The sequence below is a fragment of the Triturus cristatus genome, chromosome 11 (genome assembly GCF_964204655.1).
Source record: "Triturus cristatus chromosome 11, aTriCri1.1, whole genome shotgun sequence".
In the NCBI taxonomy this organism is placed as follows: Eukaryota; Metazoa; Chordata; class Amphibia; order Caudata; family Salamandridae; genus Triturus; species Triturus cristatus.
The window spans coordinates 294,245,375-294,266,624 of record NC_140594.1 but is presented as its reverse complement, the minus strand read 5'-3'; the positions used below and the strand labels follow the sequence as shown (position 1 = coordinate 294,266,624).

Sequence of the window (21,250 nt, the reverse complement as noted above, 5' to 3'; positions counted from 1 at the left end):
CTTTAACCATACAAGAACCTTTCTTACAAATACATCGTAACAAGGTAGTTCTTAGGACAAATCCAAAATTCCTTCGGAAAGTAATCTGCTTTTCACCTTAACCAATCAGTGGAGTTACCAGTGTTTTTCCAAAACCTGGACTCTATAGCATAGAGAGCTCTTCACAAGCTGGACGTCAAAAGAGCCCTACTTTATTACATTGACAGGACTAAGTCCTTTACAAAGACAAAACAACTGTTTGTAGCCTTCTCACCACCTCATTAAGGTAACCCCATCTCCAAAGCTGGGATCGCTAGGTGGATAGTCAAATGCATTCAAATTTGCTACCAAAAGGCTAAACGCGCATTAAGAATTCCCCCTGGGGCACACTCAAAACGCAAACTAGGGTCTTCCATGGCATTCTTAGGGATCATTCTCTTAGACATGCAGGCTAAGCAGCAGGCTTCTGTAGGCCAAGCTGTTTTTAAAACACTCTTTTAAACCTCTGCAACAGATACAGGTGACCACCACTACGGGAGACACTGCTGTACAGTCTATGCAGTGTACAATCTGTAGCTCATATGCCTCAACGGAAAATGCTACTTACCAGTATGCATCTGTTCTCGGCATGTATAGCTGCAGAGTTGTACACGCCCACCCGCCTCCCCGGAACCTGTGTCTGTTCCAGTATTATCTTAATTACATAAATTCACATGGACATCTCTTTATTTCTTACAAACTCCATCATTTCCCATCATGGCGCAAAACAATCTGAGGATGGAGTTGATGCCCATACGAACTATCGTCCAAGGGAGGAGTCTCCTATCTCGTGACTACAAAAGACTCTTCCAAAACATCAAAGTGCAAGCATCCGAGGCAAACACCAGATGACGATCTATGCACAGTGTACAACTCTGCAGCTCTACATGCCAGGAACAGATGCATTTCCTTCCTGTAAAGTACTTACCTTTCTTGCAAAGATCTTTGTCTTAAAATAAAATGCAAACAAAGCTTATTTTTATAAAATTGGTGTGGAGCACCTCTGAGTTGTCAGTTATTGGTCTGTGTGTGTGCAATAAATGTCTTACACTCCTCTGTTAGGCCTTCGGCTGCTCGCCCGCACTACTACTAACTTGTGTTGAGCCCTGTACACTTCTGTGGGAATCTCTGGACTCTGCATCTTACAGCCACCTAGTGGTATAAGAAATAGAGCCAGCTTCCTACGCATATGGTTGGGGGAGGTAGAAAAAAGGCAATGTTTAAACATACAATTGTACGATGGCCTGGGGCATGTTTTACTACCGCTCATACACTGATGAATAGGCCGCTGGTGCAGAAAGTCAAGACATTCAACGAGAGCAATGGCAGCCAGTTGCGGCTGCAGCTTAACGGGGGTTGCGTGGGAGAGGGGGAGAATGAAAAGAATCCACTTAACCTGAAAGTGGGCCGCCGCCTCTTGGTCCTCCAAACAAAGCAGTCGGGTTACCCTAGTCAGTCATGACACAGCAGTCACCAGCATGACAGCAGCCTTGTGATGGATCGGAGCACCGTTCGCCGCATGGGGGTGGGTGGTGGATATTGGGTGACAGTCACTGCATCTTCTCTTGATAAGTGCGTGTGACTGTTTGGCCGGCACAAGACGGCTGGCCAAACAGTTTTTTGCACTTAGTGCCTACCCCTCCTCCCTCTGGCCAGCTCAGCCCGCACCTAAGCTACTTCAGAAAAATAAAATTTTAGTAACATTTCGTTATAATTTTATTTTTCCTTTTTGAATTGCTCAGAGGAGTGGAGCGACCTTCCTCCGCCTAAGCGGACAAGCTGCCGCTGATGGCAGCATCTACTGCTCATTTTGCAGGAATATCATTCAAAGATATTTGCAAAGCAGCAACATGGAAAACAGATGAATTTGTGAAGCATTATTGTGAAGACTTGCAAGTGAACAAGGAGTCATTGATGAGACAGGCAATTTTAAGGAATTTGTTTAAGGTAAACCTCATGTACGAGGCATATGAGCTGCAGATTATACACTTTTGCATAGATCGCCATCTGGTGTTGGGCCCGGATGTTTGCAGTTTGTTTTTCTTCTTGGACAGTCTTTGGAAGTCACGAGTTCGGTGACTCCTCCTTCGGTCCGTACTGCGCATGGGCTTCGGCTCCATCCTCAGATTGTTTTTTTCCGCCATCGGGCTCAGATGTAATACTTCGTGCTCCGGCTTCGAACCTTTCCAGTTCGACCTTCGGCGAAAAATCCTCGTCCATCGAGATTTTTTAGTCTAAATCGACTTCATCTCTCTTCGGCACTTCCTCGATTCCAGACATCGGCGGCGGCCTTCGGGCCTATCTCGACTCCGGTCTCGGCCGATGGAAAGGACTCCTTTTAAGAAGTGCCCGAAATGTGGGTCTAAATTTCCCCACACCGACCTCCATCAGGTGTGCAACCTCTGCCTCTCTCCCGAACACGAGGCCCGAGACTGCCCCGCCTGCAAGTCTTTTCGATCGAAAAAGACTATTCGGGATCGACGAGCTCGACGCACCATGGCGCACTCATCGACCTCGGCTCCACCTGACATCTTCGGAGAAGACACCGGAGCTTCGGGACAGCAGCACACCGAGCAGGAGGAAGATATAGTCAGCGCTTCCGAGGCCGACGACTCCGACGTGGAGGATATCCCACCGGCGCAGAGGGTCGTGAGTACTCTACCCCCTCCCCGTCCCGCGCCCATACCGAAAGAGACTCCGGTTGCCCCTTCGCCTCCTGGCCTAGGGAAGGCCAAGCATACTGCTTCCTTCGGGCCCGGTGAAAAAGCATCACAAGTCTCCTGGCGGCTCGGGCTCGAGCCAGCCTCCTAGTGGCGCCGACAAACACTCTTCGGCGCCGAAGAAAACCAGTTCCGTTCCAAAGCCATCGGTGTCGAAACCTGGCCTCTCGGTGCCAACCAAACACAAACCCCTCGGCACCGACGCTTCCGTGTCGAAGCCTGCCTCGGCGCCGACCAAAAAATCGGACACCCCAAGAAAGCACGGCGCGGATAAACCGACAAAGCCTTCGGTTCCGAAAACGTCGGCACCGATGGACGACTCTGTGCCGGAGGAGCTTTTCGCACCGGATCCTCTTCAAAAGACTTTAACAAAGGATCCAAGGACTGGACACTTATGTTGTCTGTCAAGAAAAGACTTTTGGACAAACCAACTCCTCCTCCACCACCAAAACGGAAGGACTCTGCCACATCCCCGTTCAGAGTACCCTCCCCTCCACCTCCTCCTCCATCCCCTCCACCCCCTCCACCTCCTCCATCTCCTCCCCCACCTTCTCCACCCTTGCCTCACCGGTCTCCAACCCCGTCTCCAGACCCTGATGACCACGGAGATCCATTCTATGCCCCACAGGACCCCACTCCTCCGGGAACACCTGACCCATGGGAGGACTATCACAATCCCGATGTCCCAGATGTGCCTCAGGATGATCTCTATCCATCCAGACCGTCTCCACCAGAGGACTCCCTGGGGTTCCACCACCTCTCACAACGGGCGGCACATTACCATGGGGTGGAATTACAGTGATCCAGTTGAGGAAGACTTCCTACTTGACACATTTGACATAGCAGATAAATCCACCGCTATATTACCCATGCTTAAAGGGGTGACCAAGCATGTTACAGAGGTTTTCAAAGACCCCGTTAGAGCTAGGGTCTTAAACCCCAGAATAGAAAAAAAGTACAAGGCAGCCCCCACGGATCCTGTCTATATTAAGGGACCTGCGTCCCTAGACTCACTAGTGGTCTCCACAGCTAGGAAGCGCTCCAACTCTGTCATCTGGTGAGGCCCCACCACCTGATAAGGAGTCCAAGCTTTTAGATGCGTCAGGCAAACGCACTGCCTCCCAAGCCGCCAATATGTGGCGCATCGCCAACACACAGGCGCTGCTGGCAAGGTACGATGGAGCGCACTATGATGAGCTGGAGGCTCTCATGCAGCATCTCCCGGACAAATATAAGAATAAGGCTCATGAGCTAATACAAGAGGGGAAGATCATTACCAACACCTCTATCAAATGCGCACTTGACGCAGCAGACACGGCGTCCAGGGCTATAAACACCAGTGTCCTGCTTCGCCGTCACGCCTGGCTCATAATTTCAGGCTTTAAACCAGAGGTCCAAGCATCTATTTTAAACCACCCCTTTGACCAACAACACTTGTTTGGCCCAAAAGTAGACGAAGCCCTGGAAAAAATGAAGAAGGATACAGCGAAGTCTATGGGAGCCCTGCAATCGCAAACCCCTAGACGCTCCTTTCGCCGTTCCTCCTTTCGAGGCTCTGGCAGAGGTTACTCTTCCGATAACACCTCCACTTCCTACAAGTCCCCTCCTCAAAATACCTTCTCAAAGGGCTACCAAAGAGGTGGATATCGAGAGAACAATAATAAAGGCAGGGGCAAAACCAACACCGCCCGTTCTGCCACACCACCCACACAATGACTTTCCCCCGCTCCCCCAGACCATTCCACTCCGGTCGGGGGCAGACTACAGGACTTCCTTCACACCTGGGAAGCCATAACATCAGACAAATGGATAACCCAAATTATTCGGTCAGGGTACTGTCTCGAACTAACTGCTACCCCCCCCCCCCCAATTATTCCACCCAGACACCGTGCGATGTCACAAGAACACGCCACACTTCTGAAACAAGAGGTACTCTCCCTCCTGCAAAAACACGCGATAGAGCAGGTACCCGTCGATCAGCAAAATCTAGGGGTCTACTCTCTGTACTTTCTCATACCGAAGAAAGACGAGACCCTACGGCCCATTCTAGACCTCCGGCCTCTAAATGCATACATCCATTCAGACCATTTTCATATGGTAACTCTTCAGCAAGTTCTCCCACTCCTCCGTCAGGGAGACTTTCTCACTACACTGGATTTGAAAGACGCATACTTTCATATCCCAATACACCCGGCTCACAGAAAGTACCTCCGATTTTGTGGTGGACAACCAACATTATCAGTTCAAGGTTCTCCCCTTCGGGGTCACAACCGCACCATGGGTGTTTACCAAATGCCTGGCAGTAGTGGCAGCACACCTCCGAAGACAAAACATTCATGTCTTCCCCTACCTGGACGACTGGCTCATAAAAGCCGCGTCCTACCACCAGTGTGTACAAAATACAAACACTACCATACAACTACTCCACCAGCTAGGCTTTACGGTGAATCACCAAAAGTCCCACTTGATACCCTCTCACACAAAGCAATACCTCGGTGCCACTATAGACACCTCAAAAGCTATAGCCTATCCCAACTTAGCCAGGATCGCAAGCATGCAAGCCCTGCGCCAAAAGTTCCTTCTTCAGCACTCTCTCTCAGCAAGAGTGTTCATGAAACTAATAGGGATGATGGCGTCTTGCATTTTCATAGTGCCTCATGCAAGACTTCACATGCGTCCACTCTCAAGAGTGCCTAGCACGCCAGTGGAACCAGGCCCAGGGACAGCTGACGGATCTGGTGTTGGTGGACGGTCGCACCCATCGCTCTCTGCAGTGGTGGAACACCACAAACCTTTCCAAAGGGCGACCGTTCCTGGACCCGGTTCCTCAGGTGATTCTAACAACGGACGCATCGCTCTCCGGCTGGGGAGCGCACCGATTACACCTCACAGTGCAAGGTCTATGGACGCCACAACAGAGGCTACTCCACATCCGTCATCGGGAGTTGTTGGCGATCTTTCTAGCCCTGAAATCGTTTCAGAAACAAATTTCAGCCAAGGCAGTCCTAATTCGCACAGACAATATGACTGCAATGTATTATATTCAAAAACAGGGGGGGACACACTCTCCCCAGCTCTCCCGCTTAGCACAGAGCATATGGAGATGGGCGATTCCACAAAAAAATCTTTCTCCTGGCACAACACGTCCCAGGCATACAAAACACCATGGCAGATCTGCTCAGCAGACAAACGCAGCAAATGCACGAATGGGAACTGCATCCACAAGTTCTTCACCCATTCTTCCACAAGTGGGGGCATCCTCAGATAGACCTCTTCGCCACCCACGAAAACAAAAAATGCCCAAGCTTCGCCACCAGATACCCACACCCATTGTCCAAAGGCAATGCGATATGGATGAACTGGTCAGGCAAATTTGCATACGCCTTTCCACTACTCCCACTAATTCCGTTAGTGGTAAGGAAGCTACAACAGCACTTCCTCAGACTCATTCTAGTAGCTCCAACATGGGCCAGGCAGCCGTGGTACACCACACTACTACAGCTCTGTGGTACCACACCAAAAGCTGCACCTGTCCCCATGCCTCCTAACCCAGAACCATGGAGAAATCAGGCACCCGGACCCAGCTCAGCTCAACCTTGCGATCTGGCTCCTGAAATCTTAGAATTTGGATACCTTAACCTTCCCCCTGATTGCATAAACATTATCAGGGAAGCCAGACGCCCTACCACTCGAGCATGCTATGCCGCAAAGTGGAAGAGATTTGTTGTTTACTGCCGTAACAATACAATCAACCCCTTAGATGTATCCATACAGCACATCATATGCTATCTGCTCCATCTTCACAGGTGTAACCTGGCATATTCATCCATATGTCTACACCTAGCAGCAATTGCTGCTTACCTGCAAAACAGACAGAATTTATCACTTTTTAGAGTGCCTGCTATTAAAGCCTTCATGGAAGGCCTTAAAAGAGTAATTCCACCCAGGGCACCACCTTCCCCTGTATGGAATCTAAACGTAGTTCTTACAAGGCTAATGGGCCCGCCTATCGAACCAATGCATAAATGTGAGCTACAGTTCCTCACTTGGAAAACAGCCTTCCTCGTAGCTATCACTTCCCTTAGAAGGGTTAGTGAGATACAAGCGTTCACTATACAAGAACCCTTTTTACAGATGCATCACAGCAAGGTGATACTTCGCACAAATCCAACATTTTTGCCCAAGGTCATTTCCCCCTTCCATCTCAATCAATCGGTGGAATTACCGGTTTTTTTCTCGCAACCTCAATCTGTTGCGGAAAGGGCTCTACATACACTTGATGTTAAAAGGGCTTTACTGTACTACATACAAAGAACGCAACCTTTCAGAAAGACTAAACAGTTGTTTGTCTCCTTCTCTCCACCACATAAGGGCAACCCCATCTCTAAATCAGGGATAGCTAGGTGGATTGTAAAGTGCATACAAATTTGCTATCGCAAAGCAAAAAGAACATTATCTGTTCCACCTAAAGCCCACTCTACAAGAAAGATAGGGGCTTCTATGGCGTTTCTAGGGAACATACCCTTAGATGACATCTGCAAAGCAGCCACATGGTCAACACCGCACACCTTCACAAAACATTACCGTGTAGACGTGCACTCTAAACAACAAGCTAGTGTGGGCCAGGCTGTACTAAAGACACTATTTCAAACCACTGCAACGGATACCGGTGGTCGCCGCTAAGGTTGGGTACTGCTATATAATCTATGCAAAAGTGTATAATCTGCAGCTCATATGCCTCAAACGGAATATGCTACTTACCAGTATGCATCTGTTCTTGGCATGTAGAGCTGCAGATCTATACACGCCCACCCGCCTCCCCGGCTACCTGTATCCGTTCCAGTCTATCTTATTTAGATACAACACACATGGGTTTCTTACTATTATCACTACGCTCCATCTTTTCCCTGCTGGCGAAAAACAATCTGAGGATGGAGCCGAAGCCCATGCGCAGTACGGACCGAAGGAGGAGTCACCGAACTCGTGACTTCCAAAGACTGTCCAAGAAGAAAAACAAACTGCAAACATCCGGGCCCAACACCAGATGGCGATCTATGCAAAAGTGTATAGATCTGCAGCTCTACATGCCAAGAACAGATGCATACTGGTAAGTAGCATATTCCTTATTCATCCCACTTTCCAATGAACTGCCATGTTAATCAGGTATTCAAACCCATGAATCTATTAATGATCCAATGGACAAGGAAATAAGTTACTTACCTGTAACTGGTTCTCCAGCATTGGTATCTTTCATAGATTTACATGCAGCCCGCCCGCCTCCCCTTAAAATGAGGCTTTCAAATGAAATCAATTATCGTAACTGGTGGTTCTGAAAAGTAGCAGTGGGAGAACAGCTACATGTGAGGCATTCCTGGTTGGCTGGAGTTTGGATCATAAAAGAAGATGGATAGGTTGCAAAAGATGGCTACTGGACTATGCTAGTGATGCTTAAGTATATACTGCTGTTGAAGTATACTGGGGTTCCCAGTCTGACGACGAGAAAGGATTCAAGCACGTGAATCTATAAAAGATGCCAAAACTGGAGAACCAGAATTACAGGTAAGTAACTTATTTCTGTACATAATCTGGGATGTGACTTGTCTGATATTGCGCGTCTCTTGGGACGTAATTCTGTCATTCGATACATATTTGAAATAATGAAACAAGATAAACAATTTGCAGTATTCCAGTCTTGATATTAAACTGCAGAAGGGTGCACGTGTGCATCTAACACCACAAGCTTCAAACACATTGTTATAAGTTTCTTTTTGTATATAGAAGAGCACAGCTTTCTACTTTTTCTTTTTTCTTCCAAGTTCCTAGTAAAGGAGTGGTGTGGCAAGAAGGGCCCTGATTGTAGGACTAATGGGCCTTCTAGTTTTGGGGGGGAAATAAAATACTTTTTTTATTTCACCTTTTTTTCGCCATTTCAAAAAATGTAATTGATTCATTGCCACGTATTTGACTTCTGTCAATTTTAAAAATAATCGTATACTTTCTGGTTTAATTGTAGGGGCTGTGGAAACCAGAACTTCTCCTGGAGAATTGAGTGTAATCAGTGCAAGGCTCCCAGACCTGAAGGTTTTATGCTTCCACCTTTCCCGCCTCCAGGTATAAAATGATTCTTTGCACCACCCACCTTCCCGGAAATTGTTGTTGCTCTGTTACTAACTCTTCAGAATTACCCATTTGTAGTAAGCTTGAGGGCTATCTTTGCTGCCTCTTGTCTGGAAAGTTTGCTGTTTTGTGGTTGCAATATGTTTTCCAAGACTTCCAAGATGGTCTCAATGAGTAGATTTAAACACATTGTGCTCATCTAGGTGGGTAAAGAGCACATTGCACACAAGAGGAGAGAATTGGATGAGGAGGCAGTGTATTCTATTAGTGGTCTCTTGTGAGCACCATTACAAATGTCCATCAACTAATATGCTCCTGCTTCATTTATTTTTCCAATGGTCAATCTTGCAAGCAAGTTAGTTTATCCCCTCCAATCACGCCAGGTGAAATTGACTGAGAAATAGAAAAACATCTGTGGATGGAGGAAGATGGGAGGTAAATGGATGTATGTGCGGTTTAATGGCTACCCATCAATGTCTGTTCCTCCCTCCGCATTTTAAAATCTAATTGGTGAAAACAGGAGTAGTCTAAGGAGCGCAGGTATAAGTTTAAAGGGGAAATTACCCCTTCCAGATATCTAGTGAATTTATTTCCTCCAAATCTTAAACTACAGTGGGAACATTACTGTTTTTTGTGGTAAGGATTCGTCATAAATGTAAATGCATAACCATATCTTTTTCTCGCTTGTTCCTTTTGTCTAAGTTGACAGGTAATGCATTCGAAGCTTTTGAATCTAGTAGCTAAAACTATATTGTAACAGGATCTTAGAAAATTGCATTCTCCAACATTGGATCTTTTATGTTCGAGGCATGTGGGCTGCTGAATTCATATCTGTGCATAGATCGCCGCCTAGTGTTGGGTCCGGATGTTTGCACGTTGTTGTCCTGGAAGAGTCTTCGAAGTATCCTGAGATAGGTGACTCCTCCCCTGGACCACAGTGCGCATGGGCATCCTCTCCATCCTTAGATTTTTTTCCGCCATTGGGTTCGGATGTGCTTATCTTAGCTCAAGTTAGGAAAATTTAGTTTAAGGCCAAAAGGCCTTTAGTTTTCGTCGGTACTGTTCCCGCTCGGTATCGACAGCTTTCTTGCTTCGTTTAGAAACTTCTTCCAGTTTTTCGGATCCGTTTAATCCGACCATCGACCTTACATCGACGATGGAATCGAGGTCCCCATTCAAACGGTGTCCTGTATGCCATGCCAAATATCCACACATCGACGTCCACCCGGTGTGCAACAAATGCCTCTCGCCGGATCACGGCGAATCGAAATGTATGGCCTGTGCCCGATTCCGATCCAAGAAGACTCTCCGGAATCGACGGGCAGCGAGATTAGAAGCGCAGCAATCGGCCCCGGCCAACATCTTCAGCACCGAGGACGAGGATGTTGAAAGCGTGGAAGACATAAACTCCAGCCCCGCTTCCGAACACGATTCCCGATCGGAAGACGCCGATGAAGCGCTTTTTCACAGGGAAGAAGCCGACTATGAGGTAGGAGACTACGATGAGGCCTTTGGGTCCGAAGAAGATAGCTCGGGTGAAGAGCAGGGCCTACCCGTCGAAACGGAGGCTATCAAAGTGCGTCATTCTATGGCTCCGGTCGAGGGATCGCCTCCGGGCCTTACCCGACATCAATCCCACAGTTCTTCAGGCCCAGCCTCGAACATCCAGCAAGAGCCATTATTACCGAAAAAGACTGGTTTACCTTCAACGAAACCGAAACCAATCGTCGCACCGGTTCCACAGAAACCGAAAGTGAAACAAGCAGTGGTCGGCTCGAAGACCTCCACTCCTTCGACGCCAGCACAGACCATCAGCTCCTAACGCACTAAACGGGATTTCGGCGCCGAACTCGCAGCGGATGTCGGTACCGACCCGAAAAGGAAGGCCATCGGTACCACAAAAGCGCCTCGGCCCCCGGCACCGAAGCAGTCTGCCCCGACCACCAAAGTTAAGATGGCCGCTCCATCGGAGTCCACTTCGAAGGCAGCGACACGGGTCAAGTCATCGACTCCGTCGACTGCTACTACCTCTCCTCGAATCGATGACCCTGTGGCTCCGAAGCAGTCCACGCCTACCTCTACGGAACCACTCGGCACCAAAGAACCTTCGGCGTTCTCGGTGCGACAAGTTGCGGCGTCATTGCAACGCATCAGAGAACGGGCAGCCCTCCAGTCCACGTCGGGCCCCGACCCGAAAAAGGCTCCAAAGGCATCTTCGGCACCGACCAACATCACTTTTGGTTTGCCGCCGTCCACAGCGCCGAAGATGTTCGAGATCCGAACACGTGTCCGCCAGACAAGGTCCCCATCTACTGGACACTCTCCTACTGAGCCTTCACCGTCCCAATTCATCGACGCCGACACCGGCAGACTCATGCTCCGAAAACGTAAGGTCACGCCAGAGCAGGCCTTGGACTCTTACAGAATCCCTCTAAAGCAGAAACTGCCAGCTGAGTCGGAACCGGTTCTATACGAACGCCTGCATACGTCCTATCCGGATCCCCAGTCCTTTTCTCCGACGCCCTCCGACACGGACGCAATGGAGGATTACATGGGTGATGATACCACCTACCCTAGGGATATAGATCCTGAGGAGCAGCAGGACCCAGATCAAGCTTGGGATGACCCTGCAGACCTGGGTGCCGCAACAGATACCCAGGACACGCAGCTTTACGGCGCAAAAACATCTCCCACAGTGGACACTGCTGCCTTCAATGCCCTCATAGAACGTGCTGCAGCCAATCATGGAGTGCAACTCCACTCTGACACAGTTGAGGACGACTTCTTGGTGGACACTTTCGCCTCCTCTGAGAGGACTGTCAAGACTTTGCCCATGTTGAAAAGTGTTCTCAAGCCAGCAAAGGACATTTTCAAGGAAACAACCAGGGCACGGGTGCTAAACCCCAGGATTGAAAAAAAATACAAACCTGCGCCCGGGGACCCTATGTACATTAGAGGTCAGTTACCTCTGGACTCCATGGTGGTTGCTAACGCTCGCAAACGAGCTCACTCGCAAACAACTGGTGATGCTCCTCCCCCAGACAAGGAGTCCAAAGTGCTGGAGACCTCAGGCAAGAGGATTGCAGCTCAAGCAGCAAACATCTGGCGCATTGCCAATACACAGGCCCTTCTGGCTCGCTACGATCGTTCACGCTACGACACGCTAGAGTCACTACTCCAGCATCTGCCAGACGAATACAAAGAGGCAGCGGAGCTCCTCATCAGAGAGGGACAACTTCTTACAAACGCATCCATTAAGTGCGCACTAGATGCTGCCGACACAGCTGCAAGGGCGATAAACACCAGCGTCATGTTACGCCGACACGCTTGGTTAAGAATCTCCGGATTCAAACCAGAGATTCAAAACAACATCCTAAATCAGCCTGTCAACCCCGACTACTTATTCGGACCAGAAGTTGACACCACCTTAGAAAAGTTAAAAAAGGACACGGACACTGACACTGCAAAGTCAATGGGGGCTCTGCAAACGCAGACATTTCGTAGTGGCTCCTTTCGTCGCCCCGGGAATAGGGGAGCAGCTAGAGAACAGGGGTCACAGCAGCCATACAATAAAGGGGGCACACACAGTACCTACGATAAAAACAGAGGTGGATATCGTGGCTCCAGCACCAAGGGCAGAGGACGCGGTTACGGCAACACCAGGTCCTCGCCCAAGAACAAACAGTGACGCCCTCTCCCTTCCCCCCGACCACATAACACCTGTCGAGGGGAGACTCCAGCGGTTCCTGTCCACGTGGAAAGCCATCACCACGGACAGGTGGGTCAGGGATATTATCCAGCACGGTTACTGTCTCGAATTAACCTCCACTCCACCCACAATACCGCCAAAGCACCGTCCTATGTCCGCAGAGCACTTAGCATTTATTGCAGCAGGAAGTGCTAAGTATGCTGCAAAAAGGTGCAATAGAGGTCGTGCCCGTCAACCAGCAGGGGACAGGGGTGTACTCCCTGTACTTCCTAATCCCAAAAAAGGACGGGTCGCTCAGACCTATACTAGACCTCAGACCCCTCAACCACTACATTCTGTCGGAGCATTTTCATATGCTCACCCTACAGCAGGTTCTCCCGCTGCTCAGCCAGGGAGACTTCCTAGCCACACTAGACCTCAAAGATGCGTACTTCCACATACCCATCCACCCATCACACAGGAAATATCTCAGGTTCACTATTCAGGGACAGCACTATCAATTCAAAGTCCTCCCCTTCGGCGTGATAACAGCACCCAGGGTCTTTACCAAGTGCATAGCTACAGTGGCTGCACATCTACGGCGACGACTTTCACGTCTACCCTTACCTGGACGACTGGCTTGTTCAGGCAAAGTCAGCCCAGCAATGTGCCAGCCACATGTCCCTCACCATTCACCTTCTTCACAGTCTGGGATTCTCACTAAATTACCCAAAATCACATCTACAACCCGCACACGTACAACAGTACCTGGGCGCGACAATAGACACTCTGGCAGCCACAGCTCAGCCAAATTTAGTGAGGATCAACAGCATGCAACTGCTGATCTCCAAGTTCAAACCACGGCACTCCCTTCCTGCGAGAGTGTTCATGCAGTTGATAGGCATGATGGCCTCCTGCATTTTCATAGTCCCGCACGCGAGACTACATATGCGCCCGCTTCAGGAGTGCTTAGCACGTCAATGGAATCAGGCTCACGGGCAATTAAAAGACCTAGTGTTGGTGAGCGGTCGGGCATACAACTCTCTGCATTGGTGGAATCTACAAAACCTTTGCAAGGGCCGACCGTTCCAAGAGCCTGTTCCACAAATAATACTGACGGCGGACGCGTCTCTCCAGGGATGGGGAGCTCATGTACTCAATTACACAGTGCAGGGACTATGGACAACGCAACAAAAGAAGATGCACATCAACCTTCTGGAACTGATGGCAATCTTCCTGGCAATGAAGGCATTCAAAGTACACTTGTGCAACAAAGTAGTGTTGATCCGGACGGACAACATGACTGCCATGTACTACATACAGAAGTAGGGAGGAACACACTCTCCACAGTTGTCTCATCTGGCTCGGAACATGTGGAAGTGGGCCATTCAGAGGAACATATACCTCATGGCGGAACACCTCCCGGGCAAGGACAACCAGATGGCGGATCTGCTCAGCAGACACAGCCACCAAATGCACGAGTGGGAGCTACACCCATCAGTACTCCAACCGTACTTCCAACAGTGGGGTCATCCAGAGATGGACCTATTCGCCACAAACAAACGCAAAATGCCAAAGCTTTGCCGCCAGGTTCCCACATTCACAATCACAGGGCAATGCGATATGGATGAACTGGCCCGGCAGATTTGCGTATGCTTTTTCCCCAGTCCCATTGATACCGCTGGTGGCATGCAAACTGCGACAGCACTCACTGACGCTTATCCTAGTTGCTCCAACATGGGCGCGCCAGCCATGGTACACCACCTTTCTGGAACTTTCCGTGGTGCCGCATCAAAGGCTGCGGATAAAACCTGCACTCCTAACGCAGAGCCATGGCGAAATTCAGCACCCAGATCCGCAACAGCTGAACCTGGCAATCTGGCTCCTGAAGTCTTAGAGTTTGGCTACCTAAACCTGCCACCTGACTGTATGGAGATCATCAAGGAGGCCAGGAGACCCACTACCAGAGCTTTCTATGCAGCTAAATGGAAGAGGTTTGTCATTTACTGCACCCACAATGACATCAACCCCCTAGACGCATCCATTCAAAACATAATCTGTTACCTCTTACACCTATACCGATGCAATCTGGCATACACCTCAATACGCATCCATTTAACCGCAATAGCAGCCTATCTCCAGAACAGGCAGCACCTCTCTTTATTCAGAGTGCTTGCCATCAAAGCTTTCTTGGAGGGACTTAAACGAGTAATCCCCCCAAGACACCCACCAGCACCAGTGTGGAACCTCAACTTGGTCCTCACCAGACTAATGGGTCCACCCTTCGAACCTCTCCACTCATGTGAGATTCAATTCCTCACCTGGAAAGTAGCTTTCCTAGTAGCAATCACTTCGTTAAGAAGAGTTAGTGAACTCCAGGCACTAACCATTCAAGAGCCATTCAGACAGGTTCACGCAAACCGGGTCGTACTGCGTACCAACCCCAAATTCATGTCTAAAGTAATATCGCAGTTCCACATGAATCAAACTATTGAACTACCTGTTTTCTTTCAGAATCCACAAAATGTCGCTGAAAGAATGCTCCATACACTAGATGTAAAAAGGGCCCTCATGTACTATATTGACCGAACTAAAGACTTTAGGAAGACAAAACAACTTTTCGTTGCCTTTTCTCCACAACACAAAGGCAACGCCATCTCCAAAGCAGGTATAGCCAGATGGATCGTTAAATGTATTCAAATTTGCTATCAAAAGGCTAAACGCACATTAACGATTCCCCCACGAGCCCACTCAACACGTAAGTTAGGGGCATCCATGGCTTTCCTGGGACACATTCCTTTACAGGAAATATGTAGAGCAGCCACATGGTCCACTATACATACTTTTACCAAACACTACTGTGTAGATGTACACTCAAAACAGCAGGCAGCTGTAGGACAGGCTGTTCTCAAAACTCTTTTTCAGACTGCTGCAGCTGGCACTGGTAGCCGCCGCTAATAGGAGGTACTGCTATGTATTCTATGCACAGATATGAATTCAGCAGCCCACGTGCCTCGAACTGAATATGCTACTTACCAGTATGCATCTGTTCTTGGCATGTAGGGCTGCTGACCTTCATATCGCCCACCCTCCTCCCCGGCGCCTGTAGCAGCTGCAGCTCTCAGAATTACTGTATAGCATGGTCATCACTTTCTGTATCTACTCCATCACTGCCACAATGGCGAAAAACAATCTGAGGATGGAGAGGATGCCCATGCGCACTGTGGTCCAGGGGAGGAGTCACCTATCTCAGGATACTTCGAAGACTCTTCCAGGACAACAACGTGCAAACATCCGGACCCAACACTAGGCGGCGATCTATGCACAGATATGAATGTCAGCAGCCCTACATGCCAAGAACAGATGCATACTGGTAAGTAGCATATTCAATATTCACATGCTTGAATCATTCCATGTCATCAGGCTGAAAATGTACGGTACATTAAAATAACAGTATACAGTGTTAAAATATACCACATACAGTTTAATGTTGTAGGAAGCTGGTCCCGTACATACTATACCAAAATGAGGTCTAGTGTGCAGAGTCCAGTGGAACCCCAAAGGTAGACAGGTAAAAGTAGTGTGGGTGAGCAGTAAGACTTTATCAGAGGGTAGTGTTAAGCATTTGTTGTACCCACGCAATCAGCAAATGATTGCACACACTCAAAGACTGAACTCAGACCAATTTGTTTGTATACAAATATTAAGTTATTTTATTTCTAGAACCAAGTCTGGCACAGGTAAGTGAAATAAATGCTTTGCAAAATATTATGCAGTGTTTAGAATTGAATGCAAGTTCAAATGCAGTTGGAAATCCAGGTAAGGCAAGGATTCGAAATTACCGTACAGATTACTTTTCAGTTACTTTTAGATTACTTTTTAAGTTACTTTTTCTACTCCGTGTGATGCCTTGATGTCACACTGAGATTTCCTAGAGAAAAGGTAAGTTAAATCAGTTTTGTACAGTTTGTAGTTACAATTCAACTTCACACAAACCAATTTCAAGGAAAAACAGTCAATATATTCCTATGGAGAGAAATGAAGTTATCAGTTAACAGGTAAGTACTCTGTCTTTGGGGTTGAGATTCTAGGGTAAGAACAAGGGTTTCCCCCGGGGTCAAGGATGCACTCTCAAAGCACCCTCAGCAGCACTAGGGTGGCTGGGTGTTGAGTTCTTAGGCCCAATGTTATCCAATGGGGCAAAGCTCCTGGGGTTGAGCTCAGGGCAAAGGGGGATTCTGTTTAGCGCACAAAGTGCACCAGCAGGGGCGGCTGAGTGCAGGGTGCTTGTTTGGCGTTGGGTGCCCTGTTTTCAATGGGGATATTCCGGTTTCAACAAAGACCGCAGGCTCTGTGACTATGTATTGGAGGTGACCACCGGTTGGAGAGGTAAGCTGGGATGCCTGTGGATGCTGAGACAGTCGGTTGGGCCACCCTAGGCCATGGTGCTTCGGGTGCAGGGGTGTCTTTAGGCGCTGAGTTTTCCTTACCAGCTCTGGTCACAGTCTGGGGTACCCTCCAGAAAGAGGGTGCAGGTGTCTCTGGGAGATTTGAAGCAGGATTGCCGGGGAGACCTCCTCGAGGTGTTGGGCTACTCGAGCCGTGGGCTTCTGGTGCAGAGTGGTACAGTCTCGTGGATTTGGCCGGTGCATGAGTGTTGAGTATATCCGGTGCTCACAGGAGACAGTCTTTTCTGTGGAAGGCAGGGCAGGGCAGGTCCTCTTGAGTTCTTGAGGTTGCTGGCTGCAGAACACACCAGAGTTTCGCTCCTGCAGGTTCGAGGTGGGGACAGGCCGGTAGGGCTGGAACCAAGTCAGTGGACGTCCTCTTCTTAGCTTTGGCCTGGCGTCTTCGGTCCTTCTTTTCTTCTTAGTCTATTCTTGTCTGAGGGGGCAAGGTTCAGGGGTGCCCCTAAATACTAAATGTAGGGGTGTTATAGGCAAGTAAAAGGTTGGGACCAATGGGTTCCTTCCTTAGGGTGGTTACACCCCCTATTATGTCACCCTCCGGTGTGAGGGGGGCATATGCCTCACTCTGGCTGGGTCTGTAAGATGACTGGGACTGAGTTGAGCTTCACCTCGCCTCCCCCAACTGAGGGGTGGGGTTGGCAAAAGTGGGCACACCTCCCTTCCTCACTTGGTTTTACCACCAGTTCTCCCGCCCAAAGTGGGGGGGTCATGCACTTGTACCCTCACCACTGGTATAGTGCACCCAGCTAGAGGGGTGGCTAATCTATGCCAGGGCAGTCGGTTGTAGGCATGGCACACAGATGTGTGCCATGTCGCCTCTTCACTTTATTCTGCACCAAAACACGCAGCCTGCAAAGGCAGTGTGTGTAAAGGTACAGGGCCTCTAAGGGTGGCACTATAAGTGCTGCAGCTCTAAGAGGATTTCCTTGGTACTTGTCGTATCATTTACAAGTGACTGCCCTGTGGCCAAAGAGTGCCAATTGGGTTCTGTTTTCGATGCAGTTTTAGGGGAAAAACATAGGTCCTGGGTACCTGTTTGACAGGAGCCCAGGGCACACTCCAAGTACATCAGCAGTTTAGCAAAACGTGGGGGCAACCATGCTCAAATAGTGCACTTTCTTACAAATGTAAAATGGCCATAGGCCTGAAGACAATGTATGTTTAGTAACACATCCACATAATTGGGGAGAACCCACACTTTAGCCAATGGGGTGGAAGCTTAAACCCTTCTACTCCGCCCCCCCCTTTAGAGGCCACAATAGATCCGAATTCTACCACACATCGCGTGTGAGGGAGTCTGCAGTCAGAGCTCTGCTCGAACCTTTCAGTGAACCTGAAATTGTTTCCATTTAGTCTGCCCTAGATTTGAACCAGCGCTATTTTATGTAGTGTACCAAAAAGAGGTACAATATGTATAAAGTCCAGATAACCCTCATCGCCTGACCAGTTTAAAATTAATAATCCCAAATGCTCTCTGTAGGAAACTAGGTGGTCGAAGCATGTGGGCTGTAGATACACATGCTTTGCATACTCCTGCCATCTAGTATTGGGTGCAGATGTTTGCCAGTTATTTTTTCTTAGAAGGATTTCCTAGTCCCGAGGTAAGGTGGTGACTCCTTTCGGTGATAGTGAGTATGGTCATTGACCCCATTGTTAGTTTGTTTTATCTGAAAGAGTCTATTGGTTATAGATTTCTTACCTTCGAATTACCACCAGGCGTCAGACTGGATCTGGAGAATTTTTGTTCAGCAGTACCCCACCATGTCTGTAGGTTGCGTCTGTCGACTCTGCGTTCATCGTTGGAGTCCTGATTGCCGGAATGACGTCGCGGTATCTACTTGGACGCCGTTGGTATTGCTGGGGTATCTATTCTAAGGTAAGGAATCTATAACTAATAGTCTTTCAGATGTACAAGTTACTTGCTTTCGGTAACGATAGATCTGTAAGAGACGTATATTAGTTATAGATTCCTTACCGCCCCACCCATCCTCCCTGTTCTACTTTGTGATCTAGGGCAAAAGGCCCCTGCACATTCTGCAATCACAGTAGATGCGTTCCAAATGTAATGGAGAGTGCACGCGACTACTTTGTAGTACGGGGTAGAAACTCACTGCAGTGGGTATTAATAAGGGTATTTCAGACTTGGTGCACAACTGTTGCATTCATTTTCCGGTTGAGCATCTGCAGGGCTGCACAGCAATTTTGAGCTTTACAATATATGCACAACATGGGAATGCACAACAGATGCTGCCTTCGGAAAAAGATACATATGTGTAACAATCTGTATGGCTTCTGTTGATTTAAATGCAACATTGCCCACTTCCCAATGGTCAGTAAAAGTAACAATAGTAAATTGATTCAATTGTTATGCACAGAAATAGCCTCTTCCTTTGGAGGAGGAGGACAAGAATTACCCAATCTGATGTGTAGTCTGTATTCCTGTGCTTTGTGGGTTTGATGGAATATGATCATGATGTAATTTGATACATGCCGGAGCCACAGGTATCAATTTCTAAAGAAAACAAGCTGCCCTATTCGGAACCCAGCAGTAATGTCACACAGCATACTTTCTGCAGAACATCAGTGTTTCTTCACATGTTTAAGTGAGTTTTCCCATGGAGGCGGTATGCTGTCAGGTTATAGGTGTTCGAGGCATATGAGCTGCAGATTACACACTGTGCATAGATCGCCATCTGGTGTTGGGCCCGGATGTTTGCAGTTTTTCCTCTTGGAAAGTCTTTGGAAGTCACGAGGTATGTGACTCCTCCTTTGGATCGTATTGCGCATGGGCTTCGGCTCCATCCTAAGTGTTTTTCCGCCATCGGGCTCGGATGTGATCTTCGCGCTCCGGTTCCGAACAGTTTCCAGTTCTCCAATAGACGCGCAATCCTCACCCCAATTCGCGGGATATTGTTTTCAATCGCGATCTCCACACTCTGCGCGGCTCTCATCGATCAAGACCTTCGATTCCAGTCGACGACAGCCTTCGGGCCTACCCAAGCTCCGGTCCTGGCTAATGGAAAGGACTCCCTTCAAGAAGTGCCCTTGATGTGGGTCCAAATTCCCCCACACCGACCTTCACGAATAATGTAACCTCTGCCTCTCCCCTGAACACGAGGCTCGAGTCTGTCCGTCGTGCAAGTTCTTCCAGTCCAACAAAACCATTCGAGACTGAAAGGCATGAAGAACTATGACACACGTCGACGGCGATTCCAGACGACCTCTTCGGGGAAGGCGTCGCCGTTCCAGAAGGACAACACACTGACGAGGGCCTTGTCAGCTCCTCCGAAGCAGACTATTTGGATGTGGAGGACATCACTCTGGTACAGAGGGTCGTGAGTACCGAAATACCCGCCCCCCTCCCCTCCCCTCAACCGCACCGAAAAAGCCTTCGGTCACGCCTTCGCCTCCAGGCCTAGGCACGACCAAGAACACTGCTTCGCACACCGCACCTTCGGGACCGGCAGGCTCGAGCCAGCCCACCGTTTGTGCCGAGAAACACTCCTCCGCACCGATGCCAAAAGAGAAAATGGCCTCCTCCTCGGCACCGAGCTCCATACCGAAACACTTGGTGCCGAAAACCAGCTCCAGCTCCTCTGTACCGACACATCCCCGGAACCGAGCAAAAAACACAAGGCCACCGACACCCATATCTCGAAGCCAAAAACCATCTCGGAACCCAGCCAGTCCTTTCCAATCCGCATAGTTCCAAACAGCAGACTAGTGCAGACTCTAAAACAAAAAAGATGGCCACCGATGCCTTCGGTGCCGACGGACAAGCCACCCTCTGAAGAACTTTTTACACCTGATCCGTTGCAAAAGACACTGGTCAAGGACCCCAAAACTGGACATTTGATGCTCAGCATCAAAAAGACAGCTGGACAAGCCTGCTCCACCTCCAAAGAGGAAAGACTTTGCTACCTCCCCCTTTGAGAATACCTCCACCCCCTCCATCATTCCCCCACACCCTCTCCGGATGATGATGATGATGTCTATGATGACATAGGGGACAAACCCCATGACCAACCTACAGGGGACCCCACACCTACAGGCTCCCGAGACCCATGGGACGACTAGAACATTACTGACATTCCTAACGTCCCGCAAGACGATCTCTACCCTTCAAGACCATCCCCACCAGAAGACTTTTGGGGTTCAACCACTTACTCCAAAGGGCTGCACACTATCACGGTGTGGATCTCCATACCGACCCCTTGGAGGAGGACTTCCTTCTCGAT

At 48.9% G+C, this 21,250-nt stretch overlaps 1 protein-coding gene across 2 annotated transcripts in view; it reads left to right on the top strand.

The window, feature by feature from the left end:
- The window catches only part of EWSR1 (EWS RNA binding protein 1), a 510,501-nt gene that overhangs the window by 470,901 nt on the left and 18,350 nt on the right, over positions 1–21,250 (top strand). For both annotated transcript variants that reach the window (XM_085634473.1, XM_085634474.1), the window contains exon 15: positions 8,752–8,849. In XM_085634473.1, coding sequence (XP_085490599.1) covers positions 8,752–8,849 — 98 coding nt within the window. The remainder of the gene's footprint in view (positions 1–8,751; positions 8,850–21,250) is intronic.